Here is a 27,048-nt window from a genome sequence, read left to right on the forward strand (position 1 = left end):
ATAAATGTGTTTTTAGGGATTTTTTTGAAGTATCTGGAGTTGGATATGGATCTTAAAGAGTCTGGTAATGCATTCCATAAGATTGGTCCAATGACAGAGAATGATCTTTTTCTGGTGATGTCAAGACGGGCCTGTTGTGGTGATGGGATGTCTAAGAGGTTTTTGTCCAGTGATCTTAGATGTCTGGTGGGTTTGTAAATCCGGAGAATGGAACATAAGGTAATTGAATTAGGAGTGTAGATGAGAGAGTGTATAATGGACAGGATCTTGAATTGTATTCTGTATTTAATTGGTAACCAATGTAATGATTGAAGTATAGGAGTGATGTGATTTTTTATGGAAGAGTTTGTTAAGATACGTGCTGCTGTGTTTTGGATCAGTTGAAGTGAGTGAAGTGTGTTATCTGGGAGACCTATATAAAGAGAATTACAGTAGTCAAGCCCCGAAAAGATGAGTGATTGAAGTATAGTCCGAAAATCGTGAAAGAAAAGTAGAGGACGAAGCCGTTTCAAGAGTTGAAGCTTATAAAATGAATTTCTGGTAATTATGGATATGTGTTGTTTTAATGAAAGATCTGAATTAATGGTTATACCTAAATTTTTTGCAGATTTGGAGATGGGGATAGTGATACCGTTAAATACTAATTGAGGGGGGGGACCTATGGATGAATCTGTAATTGATGAGAGGTGGACTATTTCTGGTTTTTTTGGATTTAGTTTTAGTCTATTGTGAAAGGTAGGTATTAAAGGATGGTTATTGTAAATTTAAGTTATGGAACTGGGCTAGGGTATCTGATTGGCGGAATCAGTATATGCAATAACAATGTAGAAACAACAGATAGAGTATATACAGCGTGACGTGTACCTGATTTAGCTGGAAGGATAAGGTGAATTGGGGAGGGAGCTGGGGGATGAGGGGAGAGGGGTGGAGTTAGGTAGCGTGTTGGTAGGCTTTTTGGAATAGCCATGTTTTCAATTGCTTTTTGAATGATTGGGTGGAGGGTTCCAGTCTGAGTTGGGAAGGTAGCTTGTTCCAGAGGGTGGGACCAGCTACAGAGAAGGTGTGTTGTCTGGTGGAGGTAAGGTGCGCAAGTTTTGTATGGGGTATGATAAGGAGGCCTGTGTTTTGGGATCGCAGGTTTTTCTGGCTGTGGTGTAGTTGGGGAGGGACTTTGGTTGATGGTTTTGTGAAGTATGGTGAGAATTTTGTATTGTGATCTGTGTGATATGGGGAGCCAGTGTAGTTCTTTTAGAATTGGGGTGATGTGTGAGGAACGGTTGGTGTTTGTGAGGGATCTGGCTGCGGCGTTTTGGAGTAGCTGAAGAGGTTTTGTGGTGGAGGCGGGCAGTCCGAGGAGGAGGGAGTTACAGGAGTCCAGCTTGGATAGTATGAGGGATTGGAGTACTGTGCGGTAATCATGGTGGAGTAATAGAGGTTTGAGTTTTTTTGAGGACTTTTATAAATGATCTTCAAAATACTTTTCTGCATTTGCAAGCTCCTCCATTAGAGGACCCCCAACACGGTTTCCCCTCTCAATCCTCTTTCTGCTCTCTTCTCCCTCAGATGCCTCTCCTGCGTGAGCAGCCCTTACTCCTGTCACTGGTGTAAGTACCGGCATGTCTGCACCAATAACCCAGCTGAATGCTCCTTCGTGGAGGGACGGGTCAACACCACTGAGGTAAGTGAGGCTATTGGGTACTGTGCTAGACTGAAGCCAGATAGTGGTGGAGTGGGGAGAGGAAGATCTGGGGATGGACGTCTGGGAGGGGAAAGCTTAAGAGACAGTGGGAGATCAGAGGCTCCTGAAGCAGGGGAAGGAGAGAGAGAGGCCTTGCATCCAGCCTGTGCTTTTGTGCAGAAGCTGACTTTTTGTGGTTTACGGAGGGTTGTTTTTTTTTGGGGGGGGGGGGGGCGATTGAGATAAAATTGGGCACCCGCTGCTAATGCCTCTGTACAGGTCATTGGCGATACCTCATCTAGAGTACTTCATCCACTTCTGGAGGCCGCACCTTCGAAAGGATATGGACAGGCTACCGACATGGTGCAAAAAAATCCTATGAGATGAGATTTAAGGACCTAAATACGTGTCCCCTACAAGAGAAGAAAAAGATGATAGAGGCATTCAAATATGTCAAAGGTGTAAATAATGCACAAGAAGCAAACATTTTTCCATGGAAAGGAAGTTCTAGAACAAGGGTCATGATACGAGGTTCAAAGTAGGTTAGACTCAGGAGTAACATTAGGAAATATTTCTGCACAGTAAAGGTGGCGGATACATGGAACGGCCTTTCAGGGGGAGGTGGAGGAGGGGCAGAGTAATACCCAAGTGGAAAAAGCGGTTGTATAATACATGACAGTTAAAGTCAGAGGAGGGCATGCCGACGCTTCATATATATTTAATTCTAGAGATTAAAAAAAGGCAAGGTTCATACAGATTTCAACAAAAAAATTAAGAGCTTAGCAATAATTATTGGGAAGAGAAAGACATAGATAAAGAAGACATAGTTCTGTATGTTATTAAACAAAAGGCCGCAAACATGAATAGAAATAGCTATGTGGAGAAAGAGGACACAAGAAGCTAAAAAAAAAAAAACAACTACATAAATCAAGACTGTGTGGAACTGTGTATAAATGAAATAAAATGTTCTGCGCGTTACTGTGGGGATCTGCATCACCTATGTGTAAAATATTAAATGTCTTCCCTTCCTCCTCCCGACACCCCCCATTTTTAGTTTGCTTCTTTCCTGCGGTTCTGCCTAGCTGTTTCTACTCAGGTCTGCAATCTTACGTTTAATAACGCAATCTATAAGAATGCCCCCTTTTTTCACCTTTATTCAAACAGTTCGCCCGGAGAAAGGCGGAGCATGGCCATGCTAGGGGGTTACATTGGCTTATAACTTTTTCACTTTACATTACTGCTTTCCTGCTCCTCTCCCATCCCCTACTCCCACTGTGCTTCCTTCTCTCTCAGCACCTCACACGAGCCTTTCTGAGCATCTTTCTGATATAGGCGATAGCCGATCGCTGCACTTACGTTAATACAACTTGTCTTTACATTTCCGAGTAATTATTATTACTGAGGTCTTAATTTGGACCGTGTTTGTTGGTGCATATGAGCCGTGCGGTTTTCTGACCCTGGAAACTAGAACATACGAAGAGTTGGTATACTCTCGACGTGTATTATACAAACAATTTTCCACTCACTTGTGTCGTCTGTACTTATCTCACCTTTTTTATTTAAATTTTTTTTTTTTTTTTTTGGGTTTCCTTGAGGCAAAACGAGTACCATAATTCAGAAAAGCCAGGGATAAGGGCAGAGGATCCCTAGCTGTGAAGAAGTGAAAGGAAAGCCAGGAAGTAAACTAGGCAGGGACTAGTTAGGCTTCACGGGCCTTAGCTGCCAACATGCTGTTTCTAGTCACAATCTCCTTTCTCCATCTCTCGCTGACTTTTGTGTGTGTGTGTGTGTGTGTGTGTGTGTGGTAGCTCAGTTGGGCAAGGGAGGTGTGGCAGGGAGGGGGCTGTAAGTCCTGAATGTGGTTGCACCCCATAAGCGCCTCTCCAGCGATGTGAAAAAGGGATAGAATCCCCTGCTGCCTTCCCTGTGAGTGGCGTGTCAACAGATGAGGGAGCTGGGAGAGCAGGGCCGAAGATCCTTGATGGGTTCAGAGGGATCATGAATGGATGAAGCAGTTTGGAAGGTATCCAAAGTCCTTTTTATATTGATTTTTGCAGGGTCGTTTATTTGAAAAGAAAAAGGTTTAATGTTTCTGTGGAGTGCCACATTGGAGCACATAGCTTTGACTGAGGATTTGTTCTTTAGTATGTTTTGCTTGGTATGCCGTTTCTGCTTTGCTATAAAATAAAAGGACGGGGGCAAAGGACTTAAGGGTCAGATTTTAAGGTTGGTTTTTTTTGTGCAAAGAACCCTCAGGTCAGTTTGCTTGCACAGTTTTGAAACTGCGTCTTTTGGCCCCGGGATTTAATTTTCTGCAACTTCAGGAAAGGAAAAAAATTATGCAAAAGCAAACACACATGTTCAGAAAACAATTACAGGTCTTTTGTTCCAACGTGCTAAATTCAAGCTCTGAGCCAAAATGCACCAGGAAATTATGTTCCCTTCCAGCAGGAAATTACATCTTTGGTCATAGAAACAGAAGATGTCAACAGGTAAAGACCACTTGACCCTCCCAATCTGCCCATCTGTGTCTGCCCACTGTGCTCTCACAGGACTTACACAATCTGGGGCCTTCTCCCTCCACCACTAAGGCCTCTCTGTGTCCATCCCCTGCATGCTTGATTTCTGCCACTCTTTTGGCCCTTTTAACCTCTGCTAGGCGTCTGTCCCTGGGTGTCCATCATCCTCTCGGAGAAAAAGTGTCTTCTCACATTCCTTTTGAGCCTCCCACCCTTCATACAATGAACCCTTGTCCTTGATCATATTGCTCTAGGGAAAATTTGTGGTAGGATACAAACATTCGGGCAGCTCCCTTTCCCCTTCTTTCTTTAGAGAGTGCATCTTAGGCTCCTTCCCTCTCTCTGTGTATGGCTTATGGTGCAGATCATGCACCATTTTTTGGCCCTCTCTTCAGTTCCTTCTACCTATCAATGTCCTTTCGTAGATGTGGTCTCCAGAACTGAGCACCTCACTTGGGGTGGGATCTCATTCAGAGACCTGCAAAGGGGTGATATTACTTTCTTCTTTCCACCCGTGATACCTCTCTTTAGGCACTCGAGTGTATCATTAGCTTTCTTAACCACTTTGTCACAAGATTGAACGCCACGCCATTTCAGAACTGCAAGCAAACTGACCTGCAGGCTGATTTTGTCCTACTTTGGCCCAAAACTTAAATGTGTCCCTAGAAATGTTGCCGGTTTGCTCTTTGTATCCATAACCAGAGAAGGGGGGGAAGGAAAAGGGGGAGAGGGCTTTTCTTGAAATGTTGGGTTACAGTGAAGTTTGCTACAGTGAGCATGTGGTGAAATAGGGTTTTATATGCCTGTTAAGATTCCCTGTTGTACTCCTGGGACTTTTATCTTCCCAAGTGAGGACTCCCTCCCATTGCAAACTTTTAAGATACCTTGCAAGTGTTATCCTGTCTCATGCAAGGTTCTGTAAACCCTGGAAGCCTGGAGGCTTCCCTGTGTATCAGTCAGGACTGAAGGCGTTCAGCCGGCTACATTAACTCAAAATGGAGGCATTAACTTCCTGTTCCTCCTAGTTTCCTCCAGGAAGTGTGGCATTGCAGTGTTCTGGGAATTTGTTAACATTATGCCTTATTTATTGGTTAGGAAGCCAGTGTTCTGAGGTAATTCCTTTCCCCTGCTTGTTATCTGCCTTTGTTTTTAATCTGCTTTCAGAGTGAATGCTTTTATGGGCAGTGGCATTTAAATAGACTCAAGCAGGTTTTATATTGGTTTTTATTTTGGTTTTATGATTTTATGTATTTCTGCTAAGGTTTTGGCAGCAGAAAATGAATTGCATTGCGGAAGGATGTGCAGATAGCTGTGAGTGTGTTGAGATCACTTGGTTTTTATTGTTTTTTTTATGTCTTGTTTTAATCTGCTTTGTTTTTAATCATTGTTGGTTTTATTATATTGTTTTATATTTCAATGAATGTAATCTTGGGAACCGCCTAGAAATATTGATGTGCGGTATACAAATATTCAATAAATAAATAAATCGTTTCCCCAGTTCATTGTACCTCCTTTTTTTTAATCATCCCCAATAAAAGATTCTGGGGGGGGTTCTCAGGTTTCTGTTTGTAGACCGGAGACTCAGGTAGCCCATGTTGTTTGTACTGCCTTCTTTAAGTCATGATCCATTTGGAAACTTCATCCTTTTTTAATTGTAAATCATTAAGGACAGTGTTTCAGATTCTTGTTTTATTCTCTCTGAACTACTGTAATGGCCTGAATATTGGTCTCACCGGTGTGCAGGCTGCAGCGGGTCAAGAATTCAGTAGCAAGACCAATTTTGGGATGTCCTAGGGACTCCTCATCTTTACTTTTATTATGTTCGTTACATTGACTCCGGGTAGGCTCATAGAAGCATTTTAAGATCCCGTCGCTTACAGTTCAAGTTTTACGAGGTAATGGGCCCATGCATTTGAGGAACAAATTGGGATGGCATTCTCCCCATCATCAACTGCATTTTACTCAAGGAGCCTTGTTATCTTTACCTATGGTTAAGGAAGTTGGGAGAACAAAGATACTTGCCAGGGTCTTCTCAATAGTTGCTTCCACGTTGTGGAACAAACTTCCTGTGGATATCAGGCAGGAACAAAACTATCTTCATTTTTGTAAGTTGGTAAAAAAATAACCTGGTGTCACGTGTGGCCGACTGCGTGCCAGTTCCTGCCTTCTTAAAGGCCCCGTGGCAAGAAAAGGGCTGTGGTGCCTCTGAATGATGTCATCGAGCCTCCCTATTTGAAGCGCCTCCAGCCCATCAGCAGATGCCTCAGCAACAGGTCCTCCTGCCTAGCAGTGCGAGTAGCTTTCTCCTGTGCCTTGTCTTGCTCCTTGCTTCCGTGTCTTGTTGCCCTGCCTCGTTGTCTTGCCTCTGTTTGTGTTACGGTCCCGGGGCATGCCCCGGGACCTGCACTCACCGCGTGGCCGGTCCGGCCGCAGGAATGCCTTCCCCCGGCCTCCAGGGCCGAAGACGCAGCCCTCTGTGGCGTTCTCCCTGCAAGGGAGACACCGACACCGATCTGCAGCTAGCCCCGCCCCCTAGGCACGCACACGTGTGCTAGGGCCTTTCTTAAAGGGGCCAGCGCAGGAAAACCCGGGAACACCCCCTCATGACATCAGACGCTGCCGGGTCATTTAAACCCAGCAGCTGCAATAGCACCTCGCCTTGCAACGAGGTTCCTCAGTCTGTCTGAGTCTCTAGTTGCTGCTGTAGTCCCTGGATTGCTTCTTCTGTCTTCTGGAATCCGACCCGGCTTGTATCCTGACTTGTCTTCAGCTTTCGCCCTTTGGTTTTGGTATTGACGTCTGACTTCTGGCTTCCGACTCAGGCTTACCACGACTTCGTCTCCAGCTTCCGTTCCTGGCTTGGTATTTTCTTCTGTCCTCTGGCTTCTGACCCGGCTCTGTCCCTCGACTCCGTCTTCTGCTTCCGTCCCTGGCTTTGGTTTGGATCTCTGACTTCTGGCTTCTGACCCGGCTTCGCTCTTGGACTCCGACTTCGGCTTCTTCATCTCCTCAGGTATCCGGTACTCATTGGCCCAGAGGACTCTCCTAAGTCCCAGCGGCTCGGGCTCTCACGGGCTCCTCCCGGGGGAACCACGGGCTTCCGAGGGTGAAGACTCTTCAGCTTCCTGGGCCCAGCTGTCCTTCGTCCATCTCTTCGGCCGCAGCCCGGATCCTTGGTCGCATAGGATCCCACCTAAGTCCAAAAGGTCCGGGTCCCTATGGGCTCCTCCTGGGGGGACCTCGGACTTCCAGTGGTGAAGCCTCATCCGAGTCTCTTCCGTACCGCCTCTCAGCTGTAACGCTTGCTGTGGTCCTCCACAGCTTACCATCCACTGTCTCAGCCGGCCAAGGGTCCATGATCGTAACAGTTTGCCTATCTTTGAGTACTGCTTCAGACACGGATCACTCTCTTGCCTGCCGCCTGCTTCTGAACACTACCCCAGACCTGGATTATGCTCTTCTCATTGCCTGCCCCAACCCTTAGCTTGTACCCAGTGATTCTCCAATTGCTGCCTGCCCTGACCTCAGCTTGACCCTGGACTCTATCTTCATTATTGCCCTGTGGCACCATCACCTAGGTCCTGCCGGCCCTGAAACCCAAGGGCTCAACCTGTGGGGAATGGGGCTGGTACAGGTGAAGTCCCAGCCCAAGGCACATTCACCAGCTGTCGGCAAGGGCCTAATGGATTCACCTTCTAGGCTGTGCCAACAACACCACAGCACAAAAATCCACTTCTACTACAAGATTGCTGAGGATATGGACTTGGTGGGCTCATTCATGCTTCAGGCTGTTCCAGGCATGGCCCAATACTAGCCTGGACCAAGTGACCAGGCTGTTTGAGAATTTAGCTGTAAGAATGGACACCATGCAGGCTCAGCTTCCAGCACCGATTCAGGCCCCTGTGGCTCCACCTCCACCCGAGCCAGCCCATCTCCCAGGACTCATACTGCACCTGCCACCGCCTACCAGATACCTTGGGGATCCAAAGGAATGCAAGGGCTTTATAAATCAGTGCTGCATGCACTTTGAGCTTCAGTCAGCCCTATTTCTGTCCGATTGGTCTAAGGTGACGTATTTGCTCTCCTTAATGGGTGGAACTGCTCTTGCCTGGGCTTCCCCATTATGGGAATGTGATGACCCGATCCTGCAGAGTCTAGACAGCATTCTCCAGCAATTCCACTTGATCTTCAAAGAGCCGGGCCATGCCTTCTCCACAGCTGCATTACTACTATGCATTCCCCAGAGTGTACACAAAGTTGGGGAATATGCCATACAATTTAATTCCCTGGCTTCAGAGCTCCAATAGAATGAAGATAGCCAGACAGCCATCGTTTGGCAGGGATTGTCAGGCCGGATTAAGAATGAGCTGGCCAGCCGTGATATTCCTTTCACCTTAGATGGTATGATTGCCCTGGCCATTTGCATGGATATCAGGTTTCAAGAGCTGGCTCAAGAGTGCAGGGCTTCCTGGTGGCCCATCCTGTTGGCTCCCCACTTCCAATATCCTGTGTCACCCATGCCGAGCCCAGAACTGATGCCTCCCGCAGAGGAGCCCATGCATTTGGGTCACTTGAAGCTCTCTGAAGAGAAGAAACAGAGGAAGAGACAAATTGCACTCTGCCTGTATTGTGCTGGCCAGAGTCACTTTGCTAATTGTTACCCAGAGAAGTCAGGAAACTCCCCACACCTAGGGTTGGTTCAGAAGCAACCCTAGGCTGGATAACTTCCTCTCCACATATGCTGGTACCTGTCTGCATTGCCACTGAAAAATCCCTGATTCATACTGAGGGACTGGGACAGATGGTAATTTGGTACTGTTTGGACTATGTAATGCCCTTGCAGTCTTCCAGCAATGGTTAATGAAATATTTCAGGATATTTTGCATTCACACATGGTAATGTACCTAGATGACATTCTCATCTTTTCTCAATCATTGGCTCAACATCGAGAGCACATCACGCAAGTGCTACAAAGGCTGCGGGAACATCACCTGTATGCAAAGCTAGAAAAATGCACTTTTGAGCAGAATGAGCTCCCATTTTTGGGGTACAGCATTTCTCGGGATGGGTTTTGCATGGACCCCACAAAGGAAAAGGCCATCCTGGACTGGCCCCAGCCATTCTGCACCCAGGTATTCTCTTATCCAGGTATTATGCATTTACCACACTTACCAAGAAGGGCACGGACACTAAGCACTGGTCAGAAGAAGCCATCCAGTCCTTCCAGTGTCTAAAACAGGAATTCACACAAAAGCCTTGCCTAAGTCATCCAAACCCTCCTGGGCCCTTCGACTTGGAGGTAGATACCTCTGCCCTTGGGGTGGGGCTGTCCTCATGCAATACAATGACCAAGGGACCCTCTTGCCATGTTCCTAGATCTCCAGGAAATTCACACTTGCAGAGAAAATGTATACGATCGGGGACTGGGAGCTCCTGGCTGTAAAACTTGTGTTAGAAGAGTGGTGCTACCTCTTAGAAGAAGCCAGACATCTGATCACCATTTACACCAGCTCATAAGAATCTGGAACACCTGCAACAGGCTGTACACCTCAACCCTCGACAGGCCGATTGGTCACTGTTCTTCATCCACTTTGACTTCAAACTAAGCTACCGATCCATGGAGAAGAACCAATGGACCAATGGCTCTCTCGCTTCTTTCAGACTGAAGACGTTCTGGAGCCCCCTTGCCACATTATATATAGACCCAGCAAGAACAGTTGCCGCATCAGCAGTCTCTGAACCACTCGGGAAAATGGCAGTTCCCAAAAGACTCTGAGAGAAAGTATTCAAATGGACCCATGACTCGCGTTTGGCTGAACACCCTGGGGGGTCATCAGAACCCTCAAATTCATCCTTTGCTACTACTGGTGGCCCCCGAAAAAGACAGACATAAAAAGCCACATGGAATCCTGCCCCATTTGCGCCAAGCATGAGATCTCATGCTCACCTTTGGGGGCTGTTACCCCTCATTGCCAATCCCTAAGGATCCCTGGACCCACCTGCCACTGATTTTGTCACGGACCTCCGTCTTTTAAATGGCCTTACCATGATATGGGTTGTAGTACATCAATTTTCTGAGATGGCTCACTTCACACCACTCCCTGGTTTTCCAGCCACACTGGAACTGGCCCTCCTCTATGTGCAGTTTACCTTTCATCTCCATGGACTACCATCTCACATTCTCTTGAACAGGAGCATTCAATTTACAGCTCGATTTTTGAGAAGTCTCTGTAAAAAATTTGAAATCACATTGAACTTCACATCAGCATACCCGCAAGATAATGGGCAGATGGAAAGGGTCGACCAGATCCTCCAGTATTTTCTGACATTGTATGTCAACGAGTGACAGGATGACCGGGCTACTTTCCTTCCTTGAGCAAAATTCAGCCATAATAATCAAATAAGAAGTTCTACCGGCTCTTCACCATTCCAGATAGTTTATGGTAAGCACCCCAGGGTACTTTTTCCAGTCCTGCTCTTAGTATCCTGCCCTGCGGCCAGTGCTATAAATCGAGATCTCAGAGACCTATGGCAGAAAACCCACCAACTGCTTACCATGGTGGCTAGCCAATTCAAAAAACAGGCGGAAAAGAGGCAATGACCAGCACCACAGTTTCAACCTGGAGATCTAGTATGACTGAGCACTCAAAACTTGTGACTTAAAATGCCCACAACCAAGTTCTCACTCAGATTTATAGGACCATTCCCCATTGTACGGCAGGTAGGGGCCGTGGCTGACCAATTGAAATTGCCACCTATGCTGAGAATACACAACATCTTCCACGAGGTGGACACTGAATTCGAGGTACAGGAGACTCTGGACTCAAGGAAATGCTGGAACTGACTCAAATATTTTATCTCCTGAAAAAGTTTTGGGCCCAAGGAAAATTCATGGGAGTCTGCAGTGAACCTTCAAGCCACTCAGATGCTCAAAGAATTCTATCAATGCTACCTCCAGAAGCCTAGGCCTAGAGGCCTGGGGAGGGGGGCTTAGGAGGGAGGGTACTGTTACGTTTGGCCGACTGCGGGATGGCCCTGCGACTGGCTACACTCACCCCGGAATGGCGATGCCCAGGCACTGCCAAGGTCTGCCCGCTCCTGATGCTGCCTTAGGTGCATGCCTGTTCCTGCCTCTTAAAGGCCCCACGGTGGGAAAAGGGCCGCAGCACTTCCAAAAGACATCATCAAGTCTCCTTATTTGAAGCACTACTGGAGCATCAGCAGAAGCCTCAGCAACAGATCCTCCTGCCTATCTGTGCGTGTTGCATTCTCCTGTGCAATGTCTTGCTCCTCGCTTCCTTGTCTTGTTGCCTGACGCATTTTTTGCCTCTGTTCGCCTTCCTCTGACCACTGCTTCAGACACAGATCACTCTCTTGCCTGCTGTCTGCCTCTGACCACATATTTGGACCTGGACTACGCTCTTCTTGCTGCCTGCCCCGACCCTTAGCCTGTACCTGGTGATTCTCTGATTGCTGCCTGCCCTGACCTTAGCTCGAGCCTGTACTCTCTCTTCATTGCCCTGTGAGACCATTGCCTAAGTCCTGCCAGCCCCTGGAACCCAAAGGCTCAACCTGCGGGGAACAGGGCTGGCACAGGTGAAGTCCCGGCTCTGTCCCAGCTCAGGGTGTGTCTGCCAGCTGTCAGCGTGGGCCTAGTAAGTTCACCTACTAGGCTTTGCCAACCTCATCACAGCATAAGAGTCTACTTCCATTACACATGGCTGTTTCCTAGAAGGTGTTATGGTGGGTATGAGTGACCCTTGGTCAAACTGGATGTTTATTTTGACCTGAGATGTCCTAGTGCTGTTTTAATCCAGATCAGTTATGTTGAATGTTTATTGTCTTTTATTTTGTGCTGTTGGGTGTTTTATGTTTGTGTAACTGTTTTTATTATGTATGTGTTTTATTAGTTATAATATTTATTTTTATTTATGCTGTTTTTTATATATTCACTTTATTTGTTTTAAAATTTGTACACTGTTTTGGGTGGCCTGGGAAGCATTTTAGTAATGTTTTAAATAAATAAACCACATAATGCCTGATTTACTAAGGGTTTTCTCCCATTCTGTGCCTGTGTAGGGCCTCATTTACTAAGCATTTTGCCCATAGACACAGAATGGGAGAAAAACATTAGTAAATCAGACCAATGATTCACAGAAGTGAATCATTGGGTAAGCCCAGAATTTTTACTTTTGGTTCTGTAGGTATCCTTTCTGGGATTTGTGACCATTGGATTTTGTGGTGGTCATAGTGTCCCTAGAAATCACCAGGGTATAGCTTAGGGTTGTCAACTGGCTCCAGATTTTCAGGACAGTTTGATCCAGTCCTGGTTTTACTCCCCTGCATGCAGATACTTATAGTCTTGCTTTTCTTAGAGAATGCAATAGGGAAATCAGAATAAGTCCCAGCATGCAATGGGGTAAAATCAGAACGGGATCAACCTGTCCTGAAACTTTGGAGCCAGTTGGCAATCCTAGTATAGTTTGAGTCAAGGTACTTCCCCAGAGGCAAGCAGGAACCAGTTGGTGGGTCAGAAGTAGCCAGTGTAGGGGCACATGTTCCAGGGGCAGGTGGGGCCTTGCAATATTTGGCCAGATCTTCCAAGTGACCAAGGGGGTTAACCCTGAGTGAGTGTTAAGGGTAGGGCAGCATGCTTCCTTCCCTCTGTACCTTTCCCCCACCCATTGAGAATTTCAGAAGAAAATGAAGAACCAGCACCATGCTTAAAATGTGATTTTAAAATTTTAGCCAGAATTTTATTTTCATAGTAGCAAGTGCAGCCATACTAACGTGTGATATTACAGATACTTCTAGTGCGATATCACACTTTGCCAGAAAGATGGCCGCTCCCAGGAGTTTATTGGAGGGATGAAGGCTGGATCCTCCCTCTCTTTCCCTTTTGTTGGACCCCCTCCCTGCTCAGAAAAAAATCCTCACTGGAGATAAAAAAAAAAATTATAGATTGTAGTGTCCCGGTGTGTTTCAGAAATTGGAAGCAAAGCTTGAGATTGAACTAAGAAAATTAACACATACATACTGTGCGGCTTACAATCAGTGCACTTGCTCACAAGTTTCCTTTGTGTGTATGTGTGTGTGTGTGCGTGTGTATGCATGCACGAGGACCCTGAATCTCTGACCCCTGACAGCTTGGTGGTGTTATCCCCAAAGTCTGGGGTGGAGTATAAACAGAACTGAGCTTGTAGGAAGCACAAATGGATCCTGGTCAGGATTACTGGGACATATCTGACTAGGACATTATATATAGAGCCTTTGGGAAGTCTAAATAGGAAGAGAAAGAAGAAAGTATAAACCAGCGTTAGCTGTGGTGGGTTCTGTTGGCGAGTGAGGTTTTCATCTCTGTCTCGTAGATTCTAATGATATGACATCAAATCTCTTTTAAGTGACTGCTACTTCAAGCTACAAACTATCAAAAAACTCAGACCCCTTTTGCACTTCTCAGACTTTCGTACTGTACTCCAGTCTATCATTTTCTCCAAACTCGATTATTGCAATGCCCTCCTCCTCGGCCTTCCCTCCAACCACACCAAACCTTTGCAGCTTTTGCAAAATTCCGCAGCACGTGTTCTCACTAACTCTAGAAAAAGAGACCACATCACACCAACCCTCATCGAGCTCCACTGGCTACCCATCCAATCACGCATCCTGTTCAAAACACTATCCCTCATCCCCCCTTTCCAGCCTCGCTCCTCCACAAGACCCACCCGTCCTGCCCTCCAAGGAGCTCTCCGCACTCCCTTTATTAAACCCTACAAACTGATCTCCACTATGAAGAGGGCCCTCTCCCTCGCCGGCCCCACCCTTTGGAACTCCCTTCCCACAGATCTGCGCACTGAGACATCCACCCCTAAATTAAAAAAGAAACTAAAAACCTGGCTTTTTCTCCAGGCCTACCCGTCCGCCAATCCCTCCACATGATTGTCAGCTGAAATTTTTCGTGACTTTGTTCTCTGAGTATTACTTGTTACCTTTCTGTAAACTAGTTATCCGTATTATAGTAATTGTTTCTTGTTTTCGCTGTTAACTATAGTTCCCGTTCCGTGTAAAGGCCTTTGCCTATCTGTTCTAAGTTAACTGTAAACCGATACAATGTGCAAACAGTTGTCGGTATATAAAAAACTCCAAATAAATAAATAAATATGGGGAAATGACTGAAAAATGTATTTTTCGGGTGGGGTGGGCAGAGTTATTTGTGTGTGTGCTTTCTCTCTCTTCGTTTCTTAGATATCAATTTTTTTTTTTTTTTAACTGGCTAGAGTAGAAATAGACAACAGAGTTCGGGATGTGTTTTCCTTTTCCTGGTTGTTCTTTTATTTTCCATAATCTCTCTTGTCTCCCTTACCCTCCTTTTGATTTTTGAACCTGGCAGGGGAGGTGGGAAGGAGATGAGGGAGCAGTTTTTTTTATTATCCTATATCATCTAATCCTCGTGACTTTCAGTGCTAACTGACAGCGCAGTGACTGAGCTGAGGATCTGTTGGATCCTGTGTGATCCCTTCTATTACCTATTTCCCATGACTCCCCCATCCGCTAGTTATCCTCCTCCCACCTGTGTGCCCTGTCGCCAGCCCCCTGCCTTTCTGGAAGTGTCCCAGCCCTCGCCAAAACATCCCACTGAGAATAACCTTGAGGGGAAAAATAAAAGGAATCTCTGACCCTTGCCGGGATGCCTCTGATCTTTACCGGATGTTTCTTGTTGCTAATTAATGGTTCCGAAGTGGATGGAGTTGGTACAGCTTGGGTCCCTCAGACTTGGGTGGGTTCAGCGGGGGGAGGGTGATGATTGATTAAAGCTGCTGGGTCTCTGCTTTCAGGAAAGAGCATTTAATTCACGGCCATGCATCTTTCAGTACTGGCTGAGTGGAATTTTAATATACACCTTTTATTTATTGCTATTGCACAGTCTCCTCTCTTTGGAATGGATTTCACTGGTGATGTGAGGTTATTGAACTTATTTAGCTGGGTCTGAAGCTTCAGCCTCCATTTTTTTTATTATTCTGATTTTCTTTTCTATAACACCCCCTTCATACTGTTTTTTTAAATTTTAGTTTGAGTTTTTCTTTCTCTCCAGAGTTTCAGGGCATGTGAAAGTCGCCAAACTGAATGCCTTACAAATAAAGTCCTTTGTTTATTCACAAAACAGGTACAGCATGCATAGCAGTTGTACAAGCTTCCTTTACACATACACAGTGCCGTACCACAAACCAGGTACAACACAGAGAGCAGCAGTGCAGAGTTCCCCCCCCCCCCCACACACACACACATACACACATGCCCCCACTGTCCCACCACAGAGCAGGTACAGCACAGGCCACATCAGTACAAGCTTCCCTCATTCATATTGTCTTAGCACAGAATAGGAACAACACAAGCAGCAGCAGTGCAAGTTACACACACACACACACACACCAAATACTTTTTATTTAGCTGGAGATTTAACCCTCCTACCTGGAAAATCCCAGTGGAGTTTGGGGGCAGGGCATTACTTCCTGCTATATTAGTAGATTCTTAGTATCAGCCAAAAGAATAAGAGGAATATATCCTCAGCTCAAAGGTCAGACCTTAGCCAAAAAGAGGGCACTTAGCAATCCAAGTCCTAGGATACCAGTGATGGCCTGGGGAACGGCAGCATCTTATCCTGGGTGATGCAGACAGCCACAGGTTCATTTCCCATGGATTGTCAGGGCAGGCGATCTCGCTATAATCAGGAAGCAATGAAACTCCAGGTTTCCCCTGGAAGCCTTGCATTAGCATATATCACTAATTATCCACTGAGCTGATTAAACTGGCAGGCGGAAACAGCCAGAGGGGAGACAGTGCAGCAAGAGCATGCCACAGAAGGGCCTATAAACACTGCACTGCAATACAGAAAAGGCAGCTCTTTTAACACTGTGCACTCATGGATTCCAGCCTGAGGAAAAAGACAGGTGAGTCTCCTACACTGTACCTGTTCTGTGGAAGTGTGGAGCTGCTTGGCCTTTTGACAAAGATACAAGTGCAAGGTCTGAGCCATGAGCTGAGGGGCTGCAGAGCATAAGAAACCTCCTTTTCTTATGGGAGTGCCCTTTCACACAAGACTTAATTGAGAGCAGTGGATATGGAATTTGCAAATTGTATCCTGAGAAAATACATGACTGAGCAATCAATACTTTATCGACTGTGCCCAACGAGAGACACGTAGGGAGCCATCCAAGATTCTTGGAGACTTCCACTCTTAACAGAAAGACATTGGAGTAACCTGCACTACCCTAAACAACTTGCTGGGCAGACTGGATGGACCATTTGGGTCTTTTATCTGCCATCATTTCCTATGATATGTTAATATGTTCTCTGCTGTATCAAGGATATTCCATGGTGGTGGTAACACCCTGCCACTGGGGGAGATGAAAGGGTTACAGCCATGACTAATATAGTAGGATTAAACCAAAGAAAGAAAAAAAAAACATATTGGCTAAAGGCATCACTAATGCTGGACACCAAACATGCGAGGCCATCTCCACGTCTTTTCCTTCATCTCTTATCTTATTCTTCTCCCTGTTCTTTCTCTCAGTCCCGTCTCTTTCTCCTCTTCTTTCTCCCTCCAGTAGAATGCAGAGCAAAGGGCACTGAAGATTTTTTGAGAGACTTGGGGAGGTTATGCATAAGCTGGGCCTTTACATTTCTTTGTCTGGCTGAGGCAAGCAGGAAAGGTGAGAGAATAACAGCCACCCCCACTGAGTGCTGTGGCGGTGGCACCTATAGTAGCAGTGCTAAAGGAGACCCGCCACTAACCCACATGGTGCCCTGAGGAAGCAAAGGATTTGGGAAGTGAGAGACAGGCCAGCACACCCTCATTAAAAGTGGGAGCTGTGAGGGGTGCACGTGTATCTGCCGGGTGATTTGGTATAGGAGCAGCAGGATTGCCTCACGTAGGGAGAATATGATGGACTGGGGCTCTGGTTAAGGCTGAAATAGGATTTTGATTGAGGAAGATGCATGGGGACAGCTCTCCAGTTAACGCTGGTTCCCTTGCAAATCTAGGCACAGAGGCAATAGGAGGAATAGGGAAGGAAGTTATGTGTTTATATAGAATGGCTTTTCATCTGCAGGCTGGTCCCAGAGAGAGAGAAAAAGAGGCTTTAATTTAAATCAAATGTACAAATCCTTTTTTTTTTTTTTTTTTTTTTTTAATAAAAGCTGATAATTCCACAGACATTGTAGGAAGAGCATATTTCCTCCACAAAATCTAATATGGTTGACCACTAATGGAGTTTAAGTAGCTGGACCGAAGAGGGGGGCATGCTTTCAATATTCAGTTAGTACAACAACAGGGTACTTCTCTTTCACACACACACACACACATTTTCCACGAGAGCATTATCAGCGTGTTGAAGAGATAACCGCCCGGCCCGCAGCTTTTTAAAAGGCCCTGTTAGATTGATCTGGAGGCGCTTTTAGCATGGGTGTGCTCCTGTTCCTTACACTCTGCCTCCAAGCATGGTTTTATGCTCGTTAGGTCAGACTGCTGGCCCCAGGTTAACCGCGTCTCCTTAATTACATTGTAAGGAATGGTCTCGGGCCTTCCTCTCTGCCTAGGGAGTGTTCTCTGTCTGTCTGCCATTCTCTGCTGCAGGAAAAGAATATTAATTGCTCCCTTTTAATTTGTTTTGCCTTTTCTTTTATTATACTTATTTTTTATTACCTGGCTTTTAAGAGAGCTTGGAACCACAGAGGCACTGGGAAGGAAACGCACAATTTCTGTGGTGAAAATGTTTTAACTTCTAAGAAAATGCTGCCAATTTAAACTCTGTTTGCAAGAAGGCTGAGCTGTAATCAGGGTTTATTTTTTTAAACTGCTCCCTGATAGCAGTCTTATGTACAGGAATCCCTTCCTGTTAATGTCCCCAGTTTATAGTGTTGTCTATAGAGTGACACCTCACTGTAGCACCCCCAGCTTATAAAGTCATCATAACAGCTCTGACCTTTCCTCACCTTGCAAGTGATAAACCAAAACCGCATTACTGGTAGCAGCTTTGTTGCGGCTATTCTTTATTTTATTTCTCATTGCCTGCCAGGAAGGAGCAAAGTGATTGAATTTCTCTGCAGGCCATAGCATACTATGTGCCACTCCTGTTGCCTGAAGCCGGGATTGTATCAGTTGCTTACTGATACAATTTGGTGCATGATTGGGGGACAGTATCAACTCCCGAGCAAATTAAGGTTGGATTAGGATGAAGTTTGCCACTATTAACCTTTGGTAGTGGCTATATTAGCGAACCATTCCACAGAATCACCTCACGCAGAATAGAATCTAATTGAATAAACTGTGTGGGTATATTTTGTCATTTGTGACATCACAACCAACCAATTGGAGCCAGGGAGCTTGTGAGGTAATCTGTGGTGTTCTTGCTATCGTGGCTAACCCCAGTTTACAGAGTTTAATGAATTAGCTGTGGTATTTTTACTTTATACCCTGTTTCTGTATTTGGTTCTTATGTGGAATACTTCCAGAGGACACAAGGGAAGGTAGAAAGGATGAGAAATGAAAAACAAGGAGACAAAAGGAGGCTTAATAAACCCTTGGGGGGCCCTGCTAGCTGTGAAACCTCAGTGCGCAAACATTCACAACTTAGCTTTTTCTATTAGCAGCATCTCTAGACTCTCACGCCTCCCCCTCCCCAACTCCTCTCTGGTACCCAGCAGCAAGGAAGCAGGCCCCAGTTGCCATGGAAACAGCAGCTCAGAGGAGCCTTGGGCCTAGCTTCCCATCAGGCTGCGCAGGTCGGGAAGGGGAAGAGGGGGAAGGAGTGAAGGGAGCAGTGGCAGATGAAGCTGTCCTGATAATTTATTAACGATCTTTAGTGAGTTTTATTCCTTGTTAATCTTAACAGGGATATAACCAGGAGGAGGAGGAGGGACGAACTATAATGGGAGCGGTGGGGTGTGTTTGTGTGAGGAGGCTTTTCTCTTGTTTTTATAAGATGAAACTGCTGTGGGAGAAAAAGGGGTCTGGGGGGGGAGGTTTCCAATATTTTCACAGTTATTTTTGTTTAAACCAGTGCCATCGCCCATTACACAAAACTTCCAGTGGAAACTGCCACACCGTTTTGCCCAAATAAGATTGCAAAGCGCCTTACAGTTAAAAGTGCTTTGGAAAAGTGGGGCTTGCAGCCACCTCAAGGGTGCATGTCTGATCATATAAAAATAATAGTAAGCTCATGCTACAGGGAGAGAACAGCTTTCTGGCTCAGGTTTAAGTGGATTCCTTGAAGGCTACAGCATCTTTTATTGGACTAGCTTGAGAATTTTCTGAAGATGATACAGACAGTCACATCTAGGATCTGAAGAGTAGCCTTGTGGTTAGAGCAGCAGGTTATGACCTAGGGAAGACATGGTTCAAATCACAATCAGGCCGATTAAGTACGGTGCGCTCAGGCCAAGCGCAACATTAGCCCTCGTTTGGACGCGCATTTTTTGACGTGCTGTTATTACCCCTTATACAGTAAGAAGTAGTAATAGCGCGTGGAAAACGCGCGTCCAAACCCCCCCCCCCCCCGAAACTAATAGCATGCTCAACATGCAAATGCATGTTGATGAGCCTATTAGTCAGTCCCGCTCAATACAGAAAGTAAAATGTGCAGCCAAGCCGCACATTTAACTCTCAGAAATTAACTCCTGCCAAAGGCAGGAGTTAATTTCAGCCAGAACCAGGAAAGTGTACAGAAAAGCAGAAAAAACTGCTTTTCTGTAGACCCTCTGACTTAATATCATAGCGATATTAAGTCGGAGGCCCCAAAAATAAAAAAATCTTAAAAAAAAAAAAATCTGCCCATGGGTTGGAAAACGGACGCTCAATTTTGTCGGCGTCCGTGTTCCGAACCCGTGGCTGTCAGCGGGTTCGATAACCAACGCCGGTAAAATTAAGCATCGGCTGTCAAACCCGCTGACAGCCGCCGCTTCCGCCAATAAGGAGGCACCTCATTTGCATACTGAATCGTGCGCCCAAGAGAGTGTCCTGGGCGCACGTTAGGGAGAGCGGGTGCTCTCCTTGGAGCTCCGACTCTCCCGCACGGTTTACTTAATCGGCCTGAATGCTGCTCCTTGTGACCTTGGGCAAGTCACTTTATTCTCCATTACTTCCCTATCCCTTGTAGGGATAGGGAAAAACCTACAGTACCTGAATGTAATCCACTTTGATGTGACAAAAAGTGGAATATAAATAACTAAGAGGGGATCTGTGTGGTCTGAAAAGCTTATGCACAATGCCCCCCCCCCCCCCCCCCCGTGGACAATGTTTCTGTCCGTCTTACAGAAGGGATGGCAACCTGCAAAGAATCTAGTGCTGAATTTTTTCCCCCAGGACCCTGAATTTGCTCAGGTTTTTAGGCAAGTTGGGGGAGGCTTAATATTTAAGGCAATGCCTGCACTAAGAAAACTGGCTTCCATTCGCTAAGGAGAGGATTTGACCTCCCTGCATTATTCTCTGACCTTATCCTATTTGCTTTCTCCTGCGCGCGCCTGCGTTCACCCTTTCTTTTCCTGTATCAAGACCGCGTTAAAGCGGAGGAGATCACGGATCACCGGAGGGGGTTTGATGACCTCATTCCTTTTGAATTTCTCTCTTCCTCCTCCTCCTTTCTTGTCTGGCAGGACCCATCCGGTCTGTCGGTCGGTCGGTCTGCCTTGTGCAGTCAAGCTGGGTTGCCATGGTTTTCTAAAGAGGGTAATGTGCACACTCTTTTCCTTTACCTGCCCACCCTCTGCTCCATCGATGCAGAAGTAATATCCCTGAAGTGCAAATCCCCCACCTGGGAGGGTGGGGAAAGCCCAGTGGGTTTATGCTGTGCTTCATGAGGTTCAGGTTGTAATGGCAATGCCTTTAATCAGGCCATGTGTCAGTAGAAGAGCTGTGGAGCTGCTAAGTTGACACACAGGGCAAGATGGAATGTGGGGGGGGGGGGGGGGGGGGGAAGAGAGTGGTTATGAGGCATAGAGATGGATGGGGGGAGGAGGGGGTATGTGAAAATTGGACAGATTGAGGAAGACATTCAGAGGGAGACAGAAGGGAAATACGAGATCAGAGGAAGAAATGTACAGAGTTGGAGAGGGAGAGAGAAGAACAGCGGTAAGGAAAGGGAGAAAGGGAAGGAGAGAGATGCAACACATGCAACAAAGACAGACAGAAGCTTTCTAGCAAGTCATGTAGATCCTGAAAGAAGTTTTACACACAAAAAAAAAAAATCTTAATCTGGTGTTGTGATGTTTTGGAGGTTTTTTTGTGCCATAATTCAGTAATGTTTGCATTCTGTCTGAACAGCTGTGTGCCGTGTCCTGTTTTAAGTGTACAAGTACAAAAGCATATAAATGTGTTTATAAGCAGAGATCATAGTTACATTGAGGGCTCCTCAGGTCCTTACCTGGAGATTATAGCCCTTTGTGGGGGGTGGGAGGTGGTATGTGGCCTGGAGCCATGCTCATCTCCAGGGGTGGTTTTACCATTAGGCAAGGTGAGGCGGTCACCTCAGGCGGCAAAATTTTGGAGTGGTAGAAAGTGCCCCTCCCCCCAAAACAGCTCTGAGGTGACCACCTCATTTCCCAGCCTAAAATAAGTAAAAATACCGCACAGCAATACGAGTAGATGAGGAACCAGTGGAGTTCTCAATCCCCCACTCCCAGCAGGAAGTGAGCGATGCGGTTCATCGATGTGCTGGTGAGGTTCCCACCTCCACCAGCAGGACAAGGACAGCACGGTTTGTTGACTGCACGGCAGCGCCATTTGATGATGTACCAGTGGGGGTTCCCAGGTCCCACTGGCAAAAAGAAAAATGGTGTGCTGGCTGGGTTTTCACCCTCTGCCAGCTGAACAAAGGCTTGCAGGAAGAAGAGCGAGAGGAGGAGGACTGAGGGAGAGGGAAGGGGTTATGGATGAGGTGAAGGAAAGGGAAGGCGAGAGGGGAGTATATGAGTGAGTAAGTGGGAAGGGTAAGAAACTGTGGGTTAATGAGGGAAGGAAGGGGAAGGGAAATTGGTGTCAGTCGAATCGCTACCAGGTGTGCAGTGGGGAGGCCAAGCTTCACCTGTAGAAAAAGAACCACAGGGCACTGCAGGTGCACAGGCACTGACTGGGAGGCAAGACCTCACCAAAGAAGACCTGGCTGGACCAAGAAAGCGAGGATGGGAAAGGAGGAGAGAGGTTGGGATGAGAGTAGAGGGAGAAATGAGAGGGGAAGGAAGAAAGAAAGGGGTGAGTGAGGTGGACGGGAGGGGAAAGGACTGAATGAAAGGAGGTGTCAGAGAGGGAGTGAAAGAGATGTTTGGAGCAAAGAGGAGGATGCGGAGTGGGACGGGAAAGGAGGGGAAAAGGTTGAATGAGAGGGAAGGGATGGGGGTCTCACACCTGGAGGATGGAAACAGTGGAGCTAGAAAGGGAGAGATCCAGAGTGGGCCACCTCAGCTGAAGAAAGAAAAGAAGGAAAGAGAGAGGGTTTTGAAATATTTTATTGGTGTTTGGGGATTTAAAAATGTTTTTTATGAGTTTTTAATTATTTGATGTTCAAAATGTCACCTGTTTTAAAATGTTTTCTTTTTGTTAATATTTTACTGTTATGATTAATGTTTTATATTTCTTGGTTTTATTTGATGTTTATAATATTTTACTGATATGATTGATGTTTTATATTTCTTGATTTTATTTGATGTTTTATGAGGAATAGTAATGTTTCAGTTTTTCCATTGTTGCACTGCATACAGAGTCTGCCTTATTGCGGTTTCCAGTTCAGTTTTTGTTTACATGTTCTATTTATATTTTATGGCTCTATATTCTGCATTTGGTGCAGATCTGCCTGTGTTCTGCATGGGTGACCAAGGTGACATATTCTTCTAGCTTGTAGTTTCCCTGTAGGGGTCTATATCAGCTTGGCTTGTTCATTTCCTAATAATAGGCGTATTGGTGTTTTAGGGTCTGATGTAATATTTGCAGTGTTGCCTTTTCATAGGTAGGGGAGTTACTAGGAACATGCATTCGTGTGTGCATTCATTTAATTTGTTTTGTGGCTAAGTGCATATCCAACGATTGGACAAATGGACGCAAAAAACGAATGATGTGTGCTTACATCTATGGGCACCCACACACATGCACACCATTTGTTTTGTGCATCCATTTGTCCATTCGATAGATTCGCGCTTAGCCACAAAATGCGGCGAAACAAATGGATATTCCTTGTAGTTACTGTTTGAGTGTTGGCAATTAGTACTGTCTTGGTATAGAAAATTTACTATATTGTAATTGTAGTTCAGTTTACTCATGGTTTTGAGAGGGCCAAGTCCACACCCAACACTTATTAAAATAGGCTTAGTACCACATGGATTCCAAGTATCTTTTTTTGCATGGTTTGTGGTTGACATCATAGCAGGGCATAGAAATATAATATAAATGTTGTAAGTGATGTTTTTATATCATAAGATTTGCACTTTGAATGTCCTTGTCCTTGTTATTATTAATGCATAAATTTTAATTGTGTATGGGAAGGCCTGGGGACTGAAGGCAGGGAACAAAGCTGTAAGGTTTGTCTAGGGTGCCTAATTCCTTTGCACCGGCCCTGATTGAGTTCACACGCAAACCCTCACCATTTACCCATTTCCTCCTTCCCTAGGGCAGATGCTTGCAGAAGGGAAGGAGGAAGGTGGGTAGGTTTCCTGGGAGTGTGACAGGGTTGCCAGCTTCTTAGAAATATTATCCTTGACACTCTCTGCGACTCTTCTGGGAACCTTGACCCTGCTTCCCCCTTCCCCAGCATTTCCAGTCTCTAAAATGCCAGACTTCAAGAGACGCCCTCTCCCCACACACACACACATTTTTGCCCTCTCGCTGATTTGACCTGTACCATGCTGTGACTTGTGGGGAGGGGCGGCGCTGTCTCATCCTTCGCCCCAGGCAGCAGATTGCCTTGAGTCGCCCCCTTCTCATCTCCAGCCACTTACCTCTTTGATGTGCCCCCATTATCGTACATGTGCAGCTGATTCTGGTATATAAAGACCAATTACTGATTCTGGCATCCGTTTAGTATGAGAGTTTCTGAGGACGAGGTGGGCATGAGTGACATCATGATTGTCATATACAGACTGTGAACTTTGGGCTAGTGAATAAACCCTTAGCTCAGCTGCTGTACATGGATGGTGTGCCTGGGGCGCAGTTTCCCTGTATTTTTAGCTGTTTGTTTTGTTTTTTTTTACCTCGTTTGGTGTTGTGTGAAACCAGTACTGTTTGAAATGATGGGAGCAATATTCAAAAGATTTTTGCACTGGTAAAAGCACGTGGACCTGGTAAAAGTGTTTTGACCCATGTAAAAATGCAGTTTGAAAATTCCTTCCCTCCTTGTAGTTTCATGCAAGTAAAATAACTTTTATCCACATAAAGTAGATGGGGTTAGGTTGGAGGAAGGAAAGCGGGGTGGGAGGGGGGGCAATGATTTGCATTTTTTTTCAAATAACCATGCATACTTTGCACCTGCTTCAAGGCAGGCCCGGAGTGTGCAGGTACAAAAACAAGGAAGCACCTGTGGTGTGCGCCCCCTGAGTTTTTCGAGGGGAAGCGGCCCCTGGCAGTTTTCCTTTGCAAACGAAGTTAGTGTCTGTGGGGCCCGCAAGCACAGAGAGCAGTATCAGAATTGCCCTTGGGAGTCACCATGGCAGATTATTAAACTGAGGCACAGAGAGTTACAATAACTCTTGCCCAAGATGTGTCGCACGCAGCCTGTGACAAGAGTTGGGAATCAGAGCTGAGGCACAGAGAGAGAGAGAGAGACCCGGAGACGTCTGACTCCTAAGCTCACTGCTTCTGGCGCATGGTGTGGCGAAGATCCATCCGTCCATCCAGCCTGTGGGGACGAAAGTGGGTTCACGTGGGTAACGTCCTCTGCTCTCTTGCCCTGTCCTTCGGCAGGCCTGCCCGGAGATCATCCCGACAGGCGAGATTCTGGTGCCGGTGGGGGTCGTGCAGCCCATCACCCTGAAAGCCAAGAACCTGCCGCAGCCCCAGTCTGGGCAGAAGAACTACGAGTGCGTGTTCAGCATCCAGGGCAAACAGCAGCGCGTCCCCGCTGTCCGCTTCAACAGCAGCAGCGTGCAGTGCCAGAACACCTCGGTAAGGGAGGGCGGCGGCGCCTCCGTGCTAAATAGATGTTGTGTGTGTGTGTATGGGGGGGGGGGGGGGGGGAGGAGGCTGTGCTGAGGGCATCTTGGTAAAAAGGGCACGGTAGGGTATGTGTGTGTGTGTGGAGGGGGGGGGGGGGCACATCAGTAAAGGGAGGGCAGTGCCGGCAGCAGTTTGCAGTGACAGTAGCAATGTGTGTTCAGTGAGTGGCGAGAGACAGAACAATGGAGATGACTGTGAAAAGAAATCGGAGTGAATAAGACTCTGCGTTTGTGTGTGTGTGTGTGTGTGTGTGTGTGTGTGTGTGTATGGCTCGCTGTGTTTGTGTACACATGCCTGTGTGTATGCGGCTGTTAGTCTCTCGCTGTCTAGGTGTACATGTGGGGCGAGAAGCTAGAGGATCTTGTGGAGGAAGGGAGGGAGGGCGAATAGACGTAGCCTTACTGCTGTTGTCACAGCTGTTCCCCAGGCACACGCTTGCGCCCACCACCGCCCGGGTGTAATTGTCCATCTTGTGTAGACATTAAGTGCCCTGCATGTAGCAGTCCCAGTCTGTGGGTAAAAGTGTACTAATGCATACTCCCCCTCCCCTAGCTCCCTCCCTCCCCGCAGGACCAGAGGTCATCCATTAATCCTGACCTCTGAGAAGCCGCTGCTTTCTGCACTAATCAGATATAATTGAATTAACTGTATGGGCCCCCTTCCCCAATGCTAGTAAAGCCCTCATAAGCCAGCATACTCTCGCAACCTGCCTTGCAAGAGGAGAAGAATGAGAAAACAGAGCTGGGGAAAGCCAGAGGAGAGGAAGGGCGGTGGGCAGTAACTGTTGTGTTTCATTTGCATGCCCTTCCACTACCCCCCTCGATCTCTCTCTCCCCCCCCACTCCCTTAGCCCTGTGCCCAAAGGGCTTGTAAAACATTTCATTAGATGCTGCTGGGAAGTGTTGTGGATTGGGGGGGGGGGGGAGGGGGCGAGAGGGAAAAGGGGTCAGGTGCTTGTGTCAGTCCAAAAGTGTACCGCAGGGCTCTAGCTCCCATCCAATATTGCGGAAGAAAACATGATTTGGTGCGGGTGTAATACCTTTCATATTAGACCAGCATGAACATTTATTCAGAGACGCTTTTGTGTGTGAGCTTTCTACACTGTGCATGGTGTGCGTGTGTATTTTTATTTGAGAGACTGTGAGAGATGGGGTTTGTGTGTGTGATTATGTATGTATGTTATTCTGTGACAGTGTCTTTATGGTGTGTCAGTGATTTTATCCCTCACACCGCACTAAGCAGATGAACCTCTTCCATGTTTCTCTCTCCCTGGGGAAACTGATTTTTCCCATTTTGTAATTCCCTGCTTGTTTGGGTTTAACACCTTGGTTTCCTCAGGGTGCAAGGCCTTTGATGCACCAGGGTGGGGAAGAGGAGTGTGAAGTTATCTGCAAAATAATCAGTTCCCTTTCCCCCAGCCTCTAAAAAAAAACAAAAAACACACATACAAAAAAGTGCTTGCCAGGCAACAGGGGTAGCTACAGGCCTTATCTCAGTTGCCATGGAAACAGAAGGGCCTGCACTGCAGAGTAGGCCCAGCCTATGAGTAATTTTAAACTACATTTCAGCTTTTGAACCAATTTTTTTCCCTCCTAATTCTTCTCTGTAGACTGTTTTAATAACCCCTCCAATTCTTCATTCACTCCAGTATTTGTTTCTTA

General features: G+C 46.4%; 1 protein-coding gene across 2 annotated transcripts in view; it reads left to right on the forward strand.

Moving 5' to 3' along the window:
• PLXNA3 (plexin A3) overlaps window positions 1-27,048 on the forward strand; it is a 314,146-nt gene that overhangs the window by 177,662 nt on the left and 109,436 nt on the right. For both annotated transcript variants that reach the window (XM_029610331.1, XM_029610339.1), the window contains exons 9-10: window positions 1,564-1,678; window positions 25,136-25,336. In XM_029610331.1, the coding sequence (XP_029466191.1) occupies window positions 1,564-1,678; window positions 25,136-25,336 (316 nt within the window). The remainder of the gene's footprint in view (window positions 1-1,563; window positions 1,679-25,135; window positions 25,337-27,048) is intronic.

Source organism: Rhinatrema bivittatum, chromosome 1, assembly GCF_901001135.1.
Source record: "Rhinatrema bivittatum chromosome 1, aRhiBiv1.1, whole genome shotgun sequence".
In the NCBI taxonomy this organism is placed as follows: domain Eukaryota; kingdom Metazoa; phylum Chordata; class Amphibia; order Gymnophiona; family Rhinatrematidae; genus Rhinatrema; species Rhinatrema bivittatum.